The 13,789-nt window shown below is 39.9% G+C and overlaps 1 protein-coding gene across 7 annotated transcripts in view; it reads left to right on the top strand.

Moving 5' to 3' along the window:
• Positions 1–13,789, top strand: part of TSNARE1 (t-SNARE domain containing 1) — a 490,264-nt gene that overhangs the window by 288,370 nt on the left and 188,105 nt on the right. For all 7 annotated transcript variants that reach the window (XM_086741344.1, XM_086741345.1, XM_086741338.1 and 4 more), the window contains one exon: positions 6,349–6,421. In XM_086741344.1, the coding sequence (XP_086597470.1) occupies positions 6,349–6,421 (73 nt within the window). The remainder of the gene's footprint in view (positions 1–6,348; positions 6,422–13,789) is intronic.

The following is a 13,789-nucleotide window of genomic DNA, read 5'->3' as shown; positions in this document are numbered from 1 at the left end:
GAAAAGAAAACTTGTGGGTTGAGATAAAGACAGTTTACTAGGGTAGCAAAGGAAAAGATAATTATATTTTTAAAAAGAGGAAAAAGAAAACAAAACCAAAACAAGTGATGCACAATTTCTCACTACCCAATGATCAATACAGCCCATCTCAAGCAGCAATCACGGAATGAAAAAAAAAAAACAAAACAATCCTGCAAACGATCCCAGATCAATTCCAAACAGCGAGAGAAAAGCGACAGCTCACCAGCCCACCTCCACTAAAATACTGAGTGTGAGGTTTATGGCATGGAATACTCTTTTTGGCCAGTTTGGGTCAACTGTTCTGGGTATATCCCTCCCAGCTTCCTGCACCTGCACATTAGCGAGGCCTGGGAAGCTGGACAGTGACTTTGGTCTCATTAGCAATAACTCACAACATCAGTGTGTTTATCAACATTCTTCACATCTGAAATCCAAAACACATCAGCTACTGAGAAGAAAATTAACTCCATTGCAGCTGAAACCAGGAGAGTGAAGAAGGGCAAGTGAGCTGCAGCAAATACATTGCCACCTTTTCACTCTTGCAAGTCCTGCAGTAGAAGTTGTTTCTGCCTCTTCTTCAAATATGCAGAGCAATTTGGTCTTCCCACCCACCAGCCTTGCCCTCTTCACTACATAGGAATTTACACTGGAGATGGCATGGTAGGTTGAACGTGTCATTGGGTCATTTCTCACTTAGAGTACAGTAAATAATATTAGCAACGGGCTCGTTCCAGAATCTCTTTATTCGTCCCTCTTGAGGTGCCATCTGCAATGGCCTCACCTCTGCATGATGAGCTTAATGCATCTCGCTTTTCACAGGGTCTCCATTGGGCTTTGGGTGAACAGGAGCACTGTTCATGTCTTTCTTAAGCCCGTTGTCCCCAGGTAGGTCCTGGATTAGCATGCTGAAGCTCGGCACAACTATTTTAATGATGCTATGAAGTGCTACACTTCCTGAGATGACACTGACCACTAAGACAGAAAAATAAAGAGGAAGGGCGCACAAGCGAGTGAGAGGGAGAGAGAAACTCCCCACACTGGCTGTTGTTCAGTCCCAGAGGAGATCTAACTCAGTCTGTAATTGCTGTTCTGGATAGCTTCTGCCCTCAAAACAATTTTCTGTTGGTCTGTTGTTGCTTAGGTTGAATCAGTTTGATTTATAGAATGTCATTTTTTTTTTCTCCCCAGCCATAGACAAGAGAAAAATATTTGTTGAAAGGCTGTTGCAGCAAGATTTAGTTTTTGCCCATCTAGCATCAGAGAAGCTTGCTCACTTTTTATATCATTTTTTTTTTCCCTTCCCCTTCCTTCCTCTGTCTTGCAGAAGAGAATGGGGATAGATGAACACCATGCTTTGGTTATCTTTCTGTGTACTCTGGATCTGTGGTTCACACATGCTGGACCACAGGGTAGGAGATGTCCCAAGGGTGTTGCAGATGGGACAATACATGAGGAGCATCTCAGCATCTCTTTGGTAAAACGTGTCAGATACTAAAAAGGGCTGTTTTTTCATTCCTTTTTGGTTTTTGGATTTTTTTTTTCCAAAGATAACAAGCACTAGGGTTTGGTTTTGCTTTATTTTGTTTTGAAGTGCTTCAATATACAGAAATACACACATGGACATTATATTACATCTTTCAGAATCTCCTTCAGGTTTGTTTTATAGGTCTCCTGGCTACTTATAGCAGAGTGAATAGTGGGGCAGAATGGGACCTCACCTGTAGAATTCAGCATCTCCTGAACACTGAGTTAGCAATTAATTTAGTAGTTAATTAATTTGTAGTCCTTCAAACGGGTGGTTTGTTAATACACACAAAAGCACATGTGCTAAATAGGACAGACCACTGATATTTCTGATCCCATTTTTAATACAAACCTCAGACAAATATTCTTAGAAGTAAGTGTGGCTCTTCCCTTGAGGACCTGAGCTGACATTGATAAAGGATGCTGGGATCTGGCTAAATGTGAGAGAGAAATTATTGGCAGCACATGCTTGTTCTGTGTCCTTTTGAGGAGAGCATGTTTCCCCTCTCTGGTTTATTTAACACCGTTCTCGTGGCTGGAATACAGAAGTGTCCTTAGAATATTATTAAAGCCAGGGCTATGTTAGAAGTTTTCAGCGTGGATAAATCTTCACCCCACCAAGCGTGAGAGTGGAAGAGAGAGGAGGTTTACTTATTTACTCTCTTGGCAAACACCTCAGTAATATTCAACCCATGAGGAAGTGGGCTGCTGGGATTTATGATTAAGTTGTTCCCATTTGGTAACAATGTCTGGGTTTTACAACCCGTCTTGCTCCCAGATTAATTTAAAAAATGTTGAAATTGTCATCTTGTTAAAGTAAAAAATGGGTAATGTAAATTTCTAGTTTATCTGCGAACTCATATTTTCAACAGTTTCTGTGTGAGTTGGAATTTCATTTTTTTTTTTTTTTTTCAAAATCTCAGCACTTTGCAGTGACATTGTTCACTCACTGAGTCAGGTTAAATGACTCAAATAGTCCTGCCATTTAAACCTAGTACTTTCTGTTGAGAAATTTCCAAACCAACTTTCCCTAGTGAGAGTCAATCCTCCAGATCTTTAAGGTCCCAAGATCTTTAATTTCTCTGCTTTTTCTTGTCTGCATGACTTGTTTATTGGCACTTCTCTGACTTTTTTTTGGTCATCTTTGGTTACTGCCATTTCTTTTTGCCAGCTCTGGTTTTACTGATGACTAGACTTAATCTTTTTTGTTCCAACATGGATGATGTTAAATCCTGTGTACTAATCTATGTGATAGATTTCTCCTTTGGAAAAAAATAAAAGAAAAAAAAAAGAGGATTTAGATTAAATAATTTAAATGTCTCCCTCTTGCTGCTGAAAATAGGGAGTGAATTGTTGCCAGACAAGAAAGGCTGGTGTTGTTTAAAACCTGAGGAACCCCAACCTAGTTAGCTGGCAGGAAGATAGCATTTTTAGAACAGTAGCTTGCTGTTGTACTCCTGGTTTCTGTGGAGCCAAAGGGATTTATGAGGAGCTGTATTTCACTGTGAATTCTGCGTAGTATCTGCAAACATGGGAAACCAAAGCAATCTGATTTTTCTAACAAACTCTGATGCCTGGCAAGTTCAGAGGTACTTCGTGATAGAGCTAACCTGGCAAGAAGGCACAGGAACATAGCTCTCAGGTATATTCTGTTATGGAAGGTCTTTATTTCTGGCTATTTTTCTTTTTTCTATTGTTTCTTTTGTTTTGCTTACATACATCAGGGAACTTGAAACTTCACATTACCAGGTTGAATTATTCAACAGATCCCTTGCTTCAGGTCAGGTTGCTTTGTGCTCTGTGTTTACAGCTCACCCTTGTTTGTTTTTCCTTAAATACAGTAGTCTTCTTTTTTTTTCCCTTCCAAACAATGCAGTGGCTAGCTTTAACAAATGCATATTTGCTGAACAATAATTTTAAGTGTTGTTACAATGGTATGAAAAGGATCTATACTCTGCAGCAGTGGATGGCTGTTTTCTCTCAAGTACCCGGATATAAATGGCAAATCTGAAACAGCACTGTTCATATATACTCCCACCTGGAGTACTGCATCCAGTTCTGGAGCCCCCAACATAAGAAGGACATGGACCAGTTGGAGAGGGTCCAGAGGAGGCCATGAAGATGATCAGAGACTTGGAGCCCTTCTCTTATGAGGACAGGCTGAGAGAGTTGAGGTTGTTCAGCCTGGAGAGGAGGAGGCTCCAGGGAGACCTGATAGTGGTCTTCCAGTACCTCAAGGGGGCCTACAGGAAAGATGGGAAGAAACTCTCTATCAGTGCCTGTTGTGATAGGACAAGGGATAATGGTTTCAAAATAGAGGGAGGTAGATTTAGAATAGATATTAGGAAAAAAAATTTACAATGAAGGTGGTGGAAGACTGGAACAGGTTGCCCAGAGAGGTGGTGGATGCCCCATCCCTGGAAATGTTCAAGGCCAGGCTGGACGGGGCTCTGAGCAACCTGATGTGGTTGGAGATGTCCCTGCTCCTTGCAGGGGGGTTGGACTTGGTGGCCTTTAAAGGTTCCTTCCAGTCCTAACCAGTCTATGATTCTATGATTATATATACAATTTTGAATTTCCTTTCTCATTCTTCCCATCTCGTCATAATATCTGGGGATCAGCAGGCAGACAGCCCAACTCCTTGCAGTTAAATTAGCTGAGGAGGACCCTATGAGGAGTCAATCTGATCTTTCTAAGACCAAATTCCTCGCTTGTTTTATCCTGCTGAAAATACTGCGGGGGGTGGGAGGCGTGTATAATTCAATGTGTGACAATATCTTCTATCTAACCAAATGCACGTGCAAAAACATGTTCATGAGTTTCAAGCTGCGTTCACTTAAAGCACTGTAGAAGCAGCAGAACAAAACAAAACAGATTGACTGAAGGGTAGAAAGAATTTTTGTTATATTGCAAGTAACAGAAACCAAAGACTGATGTCAGTGGCAATTTAGCCAAGAGAGACAAATGAACATTCTAAGCTTTTTTAGTATTATTATTTGTGTGTTTAATTTTTCCTTAATCATCTTTTACTAAGCAGTTAAATGAGAGGAGAACAGCACATTAAAGTTAATTCTCAGTTCTTCGCATCTTCCTAAACTTTAGCTTTCGCCTTTCAAAGATTAAAAAAAAAAAAACAAACAAACCTCAAAGAACTCCCTCACCCAAAAAAATCACAACTAATTTCTCCTCATTTCCTGGCAATGATTTACTAGCACAGTGCTCAAGTGCAATCTCAAGTTACTTAAACTTCATTGCTTTTACAAAATATTCTGCAGTATTTACAAGTTATGAATAATACCATACATAATTAAAGCTTCATTATACTTGACAAGTGAATGAATGAAGTGCATTTTGTGATGCATTACCCGGTCTTTGGTTGAGGGTTTTGGTTTTTCTTTTGTTGTGAATTCTCACAGCTTTTTAAACCTTTTGTTTCTCCTACTTCTTCAGTTATTCAACAATTCAGTATATTCTAGGATTCGCAATGGGACTCCTAGGTTTCATTACAATTAATGCGATTATATTGCATTACATTATTAAATGTTATGCCACTTATATTCTCATAACAAACTTCAGTAGAAGGGCGTGGATTCATTTTGCATCATTTTCTGAATTTGCTGGTAGGGAAGCTGAAATCTTTAAAAGTGAGGTGGAAGCAGTTGGACTTTTTGGCACAATGGACTCGAGTTGCAGCAGGACCCAAGCAGATAAATGAATTACTGTGGAATTAGCATCAGGAGAAGCAGATTCTTTGGGAAATGTTTTCAGAAAGCATCCAGTGCTGTGTTCCCCAGTACAAAGGAGCCATAGACATACTGTTGGCCACACAGTTGATGCCGTCTCTATCCATGGAGATACACAAGAGCAAGAGGACATGGCCCTGAGCAACCTTCTTTAATTGACAGCTCTGAGCAGAGGTGTTGGATTGAATGATTTCCAGAGGTTCCTGCCAACCTCAATGTGTCTGTGATTCTGTGATTTGTACAGCCTAACAAAACACATATTTTTTGGGTGTCTTTTTTTTTTCTTCTCCGCTAACGTCACCTTGCTGGTAGTGCATTTAGCAGTATCTTTATTATTATGCCTATTATTGCTAGATTAATTCTTTTTATAAGAGCTAGTGTCATATGAAGGCAACATATGCTCACATAAGTGTTTGGAAATGAGACAAACTCACTGGCAATTTGCTGTGTTTTAACTAAGAAAATTTCAGTGCTAAACCTAGTTTTTTTTTTCTTTTAACACTTGAAAATATATAAATGAATCCATTTATCAAACAGGTCTTTACTTTTTGCCTTACCAATGAGATTTCAAATTTAGTGAGTTTTTGATCATATCTCCATCAGTTTACAAATAGCATTTTATCAGATGGATGCTGTGCTGAAAGATGCCCTTTTTCTACATAAGAATCCACGCTCTGAATTGAATGTCCTGCATCAAAAATAACTTTTTTTTTAGAAAGAGAACGATTTGATGCTGTTGTTTTTATTGGCTTTTTTTTTTTCTCTCTTACTTTTCCACAGTTCTGAAAAGCAACCATATAATCTGATCATTCTACTTGTTTCTTATTGAAAGCGTGAGCCAACTGACTGACTTAGATCCAGTAAACCATTACTTTGTTTACAGGGATTTTTTTTTTTTTTAATATGGAAACATTATAACTTTTTACTTTTAATTCTTCACAGATGAGATTTTCTAATTTTGTTTTTTTTTTTTTTCTTTGCAAAGCTTGACTGTGGAACATGCCTTTTACGCTTGGATATTACTCATTCACTATTAATGTTAGACTTTCTATCTTTTCAGAGTGACATGTTGGATGTGAACCAGATCATTAAAGACCTTGCCTCCATGGTGCATGAGCAAGGAGACACAATAGGTGGGTATCACATTTAAAGTATGAGCTTCATTACCCCCCTCTACCACTCCAATATAATGTTGTGTGTTCCCTTGTGAGCAGCTGTTTGCTGATGCTGTGATTATTTTTCCTGTGTTTTGGGCGTTTTGTACATCCAGTAATATTTTGATCTAACAAGCTGCCCTGTGCAATAGGGTTCTTACATTAAGGATAGTTAGCTGGTACATTTGGCATAAAATAGAATTCACAGTGAAATTAATCCATTCCCTTTTGGCTGTAAAAAGGAAGCTGGGGAATATGTAACATTAACTGGAAAGGAATTCAATTCTTTCTTTCTACCTGGAACTGTAATTAAAAAAACACAAAATAGTAGTAGCAATTATTGTTATGATCACTGATGGTAGTGGAGAAAATTAAGCAGCTTTCTCCTCCTAAATGGAATTTTCTTTCCACATTGCAGGGTGAGTGTGATTAAATTTACAGTTGCCGAACATCATGATGTTCTCATATGCAAGCCCCTGCTTATTAGTTGACCTCCTCTAGCTACCAGTGGCTAGGAGTGTGGTGGAGAAAACTTGGGAAAAGAGAGGAGTGACTCCTAGTATTATATTTAAGAGCAGCCTATTGCTGACAACCATCAATTTTTGTGAATGGAGGGAAAAGACACAGTAGGTCATCTCCTTTTACATTCCCTCTGAGCCTTGTCTTTGTCACTGCTGTCTTCTCGTGCAGCAAAGAACCACCAGACTTTTTTTTTTCTGTTTCTCTCATTTTGTGTATGTGTGTTAATACTGTTCAGTGCTTCAGAAGCAACTGTCTGCTTCCAAATTTGAGAGCTAACCATCCTAAACCCACACTGAGGGACCTGAACTCCAGAGAAGCAAGATTTGTGAAGATATTTCTGCAGTTCTCACCTGAGCTCCTGGGAGCTGGAACAAGTCCTTAGACAGCCATATGTAGATCATAAAAGAAGAAACTCTTCTCTACTCTTTATTAATCACTCTGGGCTTCTTTGCCAAGCTCATACCTTTGCAAGTTGCCCTTAGCATAATATATCTCCTTTCACACTCAGATGAGTAAGCTGCATCCCACTGAGAAACACCACTCAGGTTCTCAGGTGCAGAAAAAAAAATCAAGATGATCTCTAACCCAAACTTTAAATTATTTCTTTATTATTAATTTTTATTTATGCCTGTTTGGAAGCTTATTTTTGTACATGGATAACTTTGGAGCCTAATTCATCTCCTAAAAGCACACCAGATGCTAATGCCTTCAGCAACATGACAACACACATCAGCTAGCTTCAAGATCTTTGCAACTCCTTTTCTTCAGGCAATATTTATTATTTTAAGATGTTGCCCATGCATAGAAATGACCCCAATATTAACTTGCCTGTGAGAAACAGTTAGATTAAGTAGGACATTTTGGTTTTGAGCCAGCATAAGGTTTTTGTTGCTTTTATATTGGACACATTCTTTCTTATTCCTGTTTCACTGCATCAGATTTTTAAGAGTTTCTTTAGGAGTACCTCCTCAGCCTTGCAGCCAGTCATGGTATCTTCCCAAGCAATTGCTGAAAGGTCCCACTGTTTATCTTTTGACATGTATATTGCACAGACCGATTAAGCATCAGGAAGCAAAGGGATTTGAAACCCCCACAGTGAAAATTCAAAAGCAGTGATGATAAGAGACAGTTCTCCTGGCACTTGTTTTATTTCTTTAGTGCATTCCTCTTACATGCATTAAATGAAAGCTCTGTGTGTGCTTATTTAGAAAACACAGGGAAAATATATATCCAGGGAATGTGAGGTGCACCAGTCAGCAAAATTTTCCCACAGTTGTAGAGCAAACTGCTTTCTGGTTCACCTGAGCTGGAGAGAATTAATGGAAAGATCTTGTCTGGTCTATGCGTGGTACAGGCAGAGAAAGTATACTTCTTACAAAAACCTAAAAGTAGATTTTGCCAGCGTGTGGGCCAACTCCTTAATGAACACATCCATAACACTCCCTAGGGTAGAGAGCAATTTCCGTCATGCAAGGAAGAAATAGATGAGGGGAAATGCAGACTCAGGGCAGCTTATCTCTGTTATTTTTTGTCTTCTGCAAATAAACTCCATGCCTGTGTTCCTAGTCATGGCATCTCTTTGATACGAATATTTAACCATGTGCTACTGAATTAGTGAGACCAAGGCCTCGAAGCCAAAACAAGCTAGTGGCCGAGGTTACCTTTGAATCAACAGAGTCTTTTCAACACAACCTTACAGGAGGTCTTGGCAAAAACATCTGTATGCAGCTTCATCACATAGAGTGTGAGGAGGAGGGCACTAATAGGAGAAATCAGTAATTGGCCATGGAGTTGGTGTTGACAACATGGTTTTGGGTTCTCTGACCATTGGACCCTGTTTGCAGATCAGCATCTGCTTAGGACGATGCACCTCATTGGGTAGGGCAGAACTGTTTTCGCCAATAAGATGGCTGACCTCATAAGGAGGGCTTTAAACTGGGAAGGATGGGGGAGGGACAGGGCGACCAGAAGTCCTGTGAGGGAGCAATGGACAGGACTACTGAATAAAGGGCATGGGGTGGAGTTGCAGGAAGGATTCACCAAGTTATCCCAGTGGGGCTTTGGCAGGGTCACCTCTAGCACTTGCATGTAGGCGCCAAGGTTGCCTACAAGGCACCATTGTGGACAAATAATACCCCAAACCCTCTCCAGGAACTCTACATGCTGGGGTGCATCTTTAAAGTGCCTGTGCACTAGTGCACACAGTATGGAGAATAAACATGAAGAGTTAGAGATCTCTGTGAGGTTGCAGGGCTATGATTTTGTTGAGAACATGGAGATGTGGTAGGATGATTCCTGTGGCTGGAGTGTTGCACTGGAAGGTTACAGGCTCTTTAGGAAGGACAGGATAGGAAGATGATGAGGAAGAGTTGCCTTTTATGTAAAAGAGCAGCTGGGGTGCATGGATCTCTACCTGGGGGTGGATGAGGACCTGATGGAGAGTTTATGGGTTAGGATTGTAAAGAGGACAGGCAAAGTGGATGAGGCCCTCTACAGACAGATAGGAACTGCCTCACGTTTGGCGGCTCTGGTCCTCATGGGGGACTTCAGCCGCTCCAGTGTCTGTTGGAGGGACAACACAGGTGGGCATAAATAATCCAGGAGGTTCTAAAGTGCATTGATGATAACTTTGGAGATCTGATGTAAAAATGGCAAGATCTCAAGATGGCTAGAAGAGGGTCATCTCCACTGCTAAACTTTACTCTCATGGTAGCAGAAGGCTTCTTCAGCCAAAGCAGCCAAGGCAGGGATTAAGGATTTGGCTCTGTGACCAGTGGCACCTCTGCAACTGGCAGCCCCATAGTATGTTGAGGGTGATTGCTAGAGCAACAGTCATGCCTTTCCATGCTCATAGATGGCCACTTAGCTGAACTACCAGTGCCCCAACAGCTTGAAACATTCCCAGTGTTTTATACTGAAACTATTTTACTTGCTATTTTACATGTGCAAGCTTGTTCTTTCATTGGCCGTTCTGGAATAAATAGACATAGTTCCGTGAAATCAGTTTTATAACTGGTGTTAGGGAGAAGAGAATCCTTAAATCCCCAGTTCATCTGAAGAAAGTGTCAACAATACAGCTGTCAGTATTTATATTAGTACCTAATGAAGGCAACTGCATCTTTGTCCACCTCTGTAGGCATCTGTTTGTCTTGTAACAGAGAATAAAGGTGACCTGAATAATACACTTATTGCTCTTTTTTTTTTTTGCCTATGGCAAAAGAAAATACTATTCTGATTTTATTTTAGAAGAGCTGTTTTTCCATCCTACCTCTGTATGTAACATTACTAGTTATTCCAAAATAACATGCGAGATCTACATCCCCTTTCTAAACTGCTCTAATTCAACTTTCACGACTTTATCATTGGTTGCAGCTCCATCACACTTCTCAAAGCCACAAGAAAAGACCTGCGTTGTTCTGGAAACATTTTACGCTTTTAAAAGAATCAAAGAATCATGTTCTGTCCTTTGTTGGACAATTTTAGAACCAACCTTCTGCCAGTGTATCTGTAACCTCCCCAGCTCCCTAAAATGGGAAGAGATCCCAAGATCACATACCAGCCATCTGTTTTAAGATTACAGCAGCAGAGTCACAGGAACTAATTTACCAGTGCTCTACCTCTTTGTCCAGACCAAATGTACACAAATCTGTCTTTACACAGTAAATTGCACTGGCTGAAAGAAGACCCTACTACATCAAGAAAAAGCCTTCCTCAGACTTTCTTTTTCTTCCATTACTTATCCAGGCTTAGATGTCGGTGCTGCTAACCTTTCACTTCACTCCTGAAGTCTGGGCATTTCATATTTGAAAATAATAGGGTGAAGAAACTTCATAACATCATCTAAAGTGGATGTTCCCTCACTTTACAAACATCACTGCGTGGTATCTGTCAGGCTACAGCCCATAGACCTGCTAAGATAAATGTAAATATGGCAACTGGTGCTTTCCTTCCGTCTCGGAAGAACTTCCTGATGGTGTCAATATATTCAGTCCTTGAGAAATGCTGGTGTTCACTGACATACCACATTGTTACTTATTGCCAAATGATAATAATAATAATAAATGTCCTTTGAATTAAAATCTATTTACATAAATGCAAATATATTGCTTATTTTAGAAGCTTTTGAATGTGGGGAAGTTGGTTTTTTAGATTTAGAGGGTTTTTTTTCGCCTGTGAAATCAGCTCGGCTTTGTTGCCTGTTTTATCATTGTTGCCTTTCTGACCTGAAGGCTGATTTAACACATGGACACTGTCAAGAGGGCCCATCGGCACCCTTCCACACATGTCCTCCTCCAGTTTGACGGCCTGAATGGCACAGCCAAGAGTCTGTTGTCAGATGTGCTAATGCAAACTGAGCTGGGAAATCGTTCAACTGGATCCTTAACTAAACTCTCCTCAGTTATGTGTCTCGGTTGGGACATCTGCAGAAAATGAACACATCTTGAGAATAGTCCCTGACTACCTGAATGTAACAGCTTTAATATCTACGTTCAGTTGAATGTGGTCTGCAAAGTCTCTCATTTGGTTAAGTTTCCTAAGTGGTCTCAGAGGAGGCTATTATGCGAATGGGTACAATTATGTTCTTATTGATTCCTGATGAATTGGGAAATCTTCTTTTGGCTTTCTTGCTTTCAGCCACTTGTTGAAACATGGAGTTACATGTCAGTACAGAGCACAGCCCATACAGGAAGAGTACGCTGGAGTATTTCTGGATCAGTGATGATCTAGTCCACTTCCCAAGACACCTCCTATTTCTTTGTGCATCCTAGGTATACGCCCTGTTATCAGTTCGGTGTTCTGCTATCTAAATCCAATGAAACTTTATTGTAACCAGCCCAGCTTCTGAAATTGCCTAGTATTACTACCTTTAAATGCCTTGTAGGCAACAATTTTAAGATCACAGTGTTTTGTATACCACTGGCCTTGCTCTCCCTGTTTATCTGGACTGCAGCAGTGGTGGCCTCCACTATCACTTCTTACACGACCTTGGTTTGGTCAGCACTGAAGAGTCTGTAAGGCGCTCGGTTTCGTGTTAGGCACAGGTTGATGACTGCTGTACAACTGGATTGTTAGAGTCAGGGATGGGCTACCATGGTCTCTAACTAACTCATCTTACTCGAGATAATAGGCAGCACAAAAAAAAAAAGCATGAGCTTCTGTGCTCCTTTCCTATTTCTGCTTTTTTTTAGTGTGAGTTTTTGTGTCTTCCCTTGCTGTATGTGGACTTTTACTTTTAGCTGCAGTGCTGACAGTCCTGGTGAGACAGCACATGCCAGTTTATAAGGAAAAGAATAACAGGTGACTCTGCACTTGCCAATTTACTAACGCCTAAAGATTTGTCTGCTGTTCTGTGTTTGACCCTTGTAATGTGATTGGGCTGTTATACTTGCAGTTAATGAACCAGCTAATTTTGTACAAGAAACAGGGCTCTTCCTTTTATGAGGTTTATTGCCACCAGTAGGATTCTTCTCATACCAATTTATCCAAAGTCATTTTTGGGAAATTGGAACTGCCGTCCTCTCAATTTCTAGTAATGCTGCAATTGAGCAGTAAATGTCATAAAGGTAGAAGCTGCCCAGGTGGTTGGCTTATTTCTGCTGGGAGGTGTTACGTGCTGCCACAGACAGACTGTGTTTGAGAGGCCGTGGCTTGAGTAGGTTAAATAAATCAAACGAGCCATGTAAAGCAAAAGAGGTCAAGCAAGTTGTAAATATCAGTGACTTTATTTTGTAGGAAAAAAAAATATGGTCTTTTCAAGACAGCAAACAGAAATAAAGTATATTTATTTCTATGAATCAGCACCCCCACCGTCCCCATTTATTCTCATGGTAAACTCAGATTGACACTTCTTTCATCAGTTGACTGAGCTATGGGACTCAGTAGTGTATGCCATCAGCTGTGTGATGGAAGATGAGTGTTGTGTTAATCGCAGACAAAAAGTGGACTTCTGAAAAATCATAGAATCATAGAACGGTTAGAGTTGGGAGGGACCTTCAAAGGTCATCTAGTCCAACCCCCCTGCAGGGACATCTCCAACCAGATCAGGTTGCTCAGAGCCTCATCCAACCTGGCCTTGAATGTTTCCAGGGATGGGGCATCCACCACCTTTCTGGGCAACCTGGGACAGTGTTCTGCCACCCTCATTGTAAAACTTTTTTTTCCTAATATCTAATTTAAATCTATCTCCCTCTATTTTGAAACCATTACCCCTAGTCCTGTCACAACAGGCCCTACTGAATGCTACATGCATGTGGAATTAAGATATTTACCCAAACTGCATCAATTCCTTAGCTGGATTTGGAAAAACAAAGATAATTATTTTGATATTTTCTTTCTTTTTTTTTTTGTCATTTTGAAGAAACATATCTTAACATATCTTATTGTAATTTGAAATAATATTTTCTTTAACTTGGATGTCTTTTAGAATTTCTAAAAAAAAAAATTAGTTTACATCACAAGGAAAAAAAAAAACAAAACCAGCATGCTACAGGTGAGTAGCTGGAATTTCCCAATCAAAGCTAGATTGAGTGCTCTTTAGCTCTTTACTTTCAGAGATTATTTTGGAGAAAAAAGAAAATCTGACATGCCTATACATTTCTGCACAAAAAAAAAAAAAAATCTTGTTGAAATACTTTTTTTTTTTTTGCATCAGAAAAAGAAGGAAATGGAAAAATAAAAATAAAAAAAAAAAAAAACAAAAAACCCAGAAAAACTGAATTGAGTCTATTGCCATGATATAATATCCCCCTACTTGCAAATAGTGGGATTAAAACTAGAGCCTCAGATTACCCAAAGCCATATGAGAGCATCCTGTGAGGACTGTGG

Source organism: Chlamydotis macqueenii, chromosome 2 (assembly GCF_036417535.1).
Source record: "Chlamydotis macqueenii isolate bChlMac1 chromosome 2, bChlMac1.mat, whole genome shotgun sequence".
Taxonomy (NCBI): domain Eukaryota; kingdom Metazoa; phylum Chordata; class Aves; order Otidiformes; family Otididae; genus Chlamydotis; species Chlamydotis macqueenii.
Note: the sequence above shows the minus strand (reverse complement) of the source record. Positions and strands in the feature narration are given on the sequence as shown.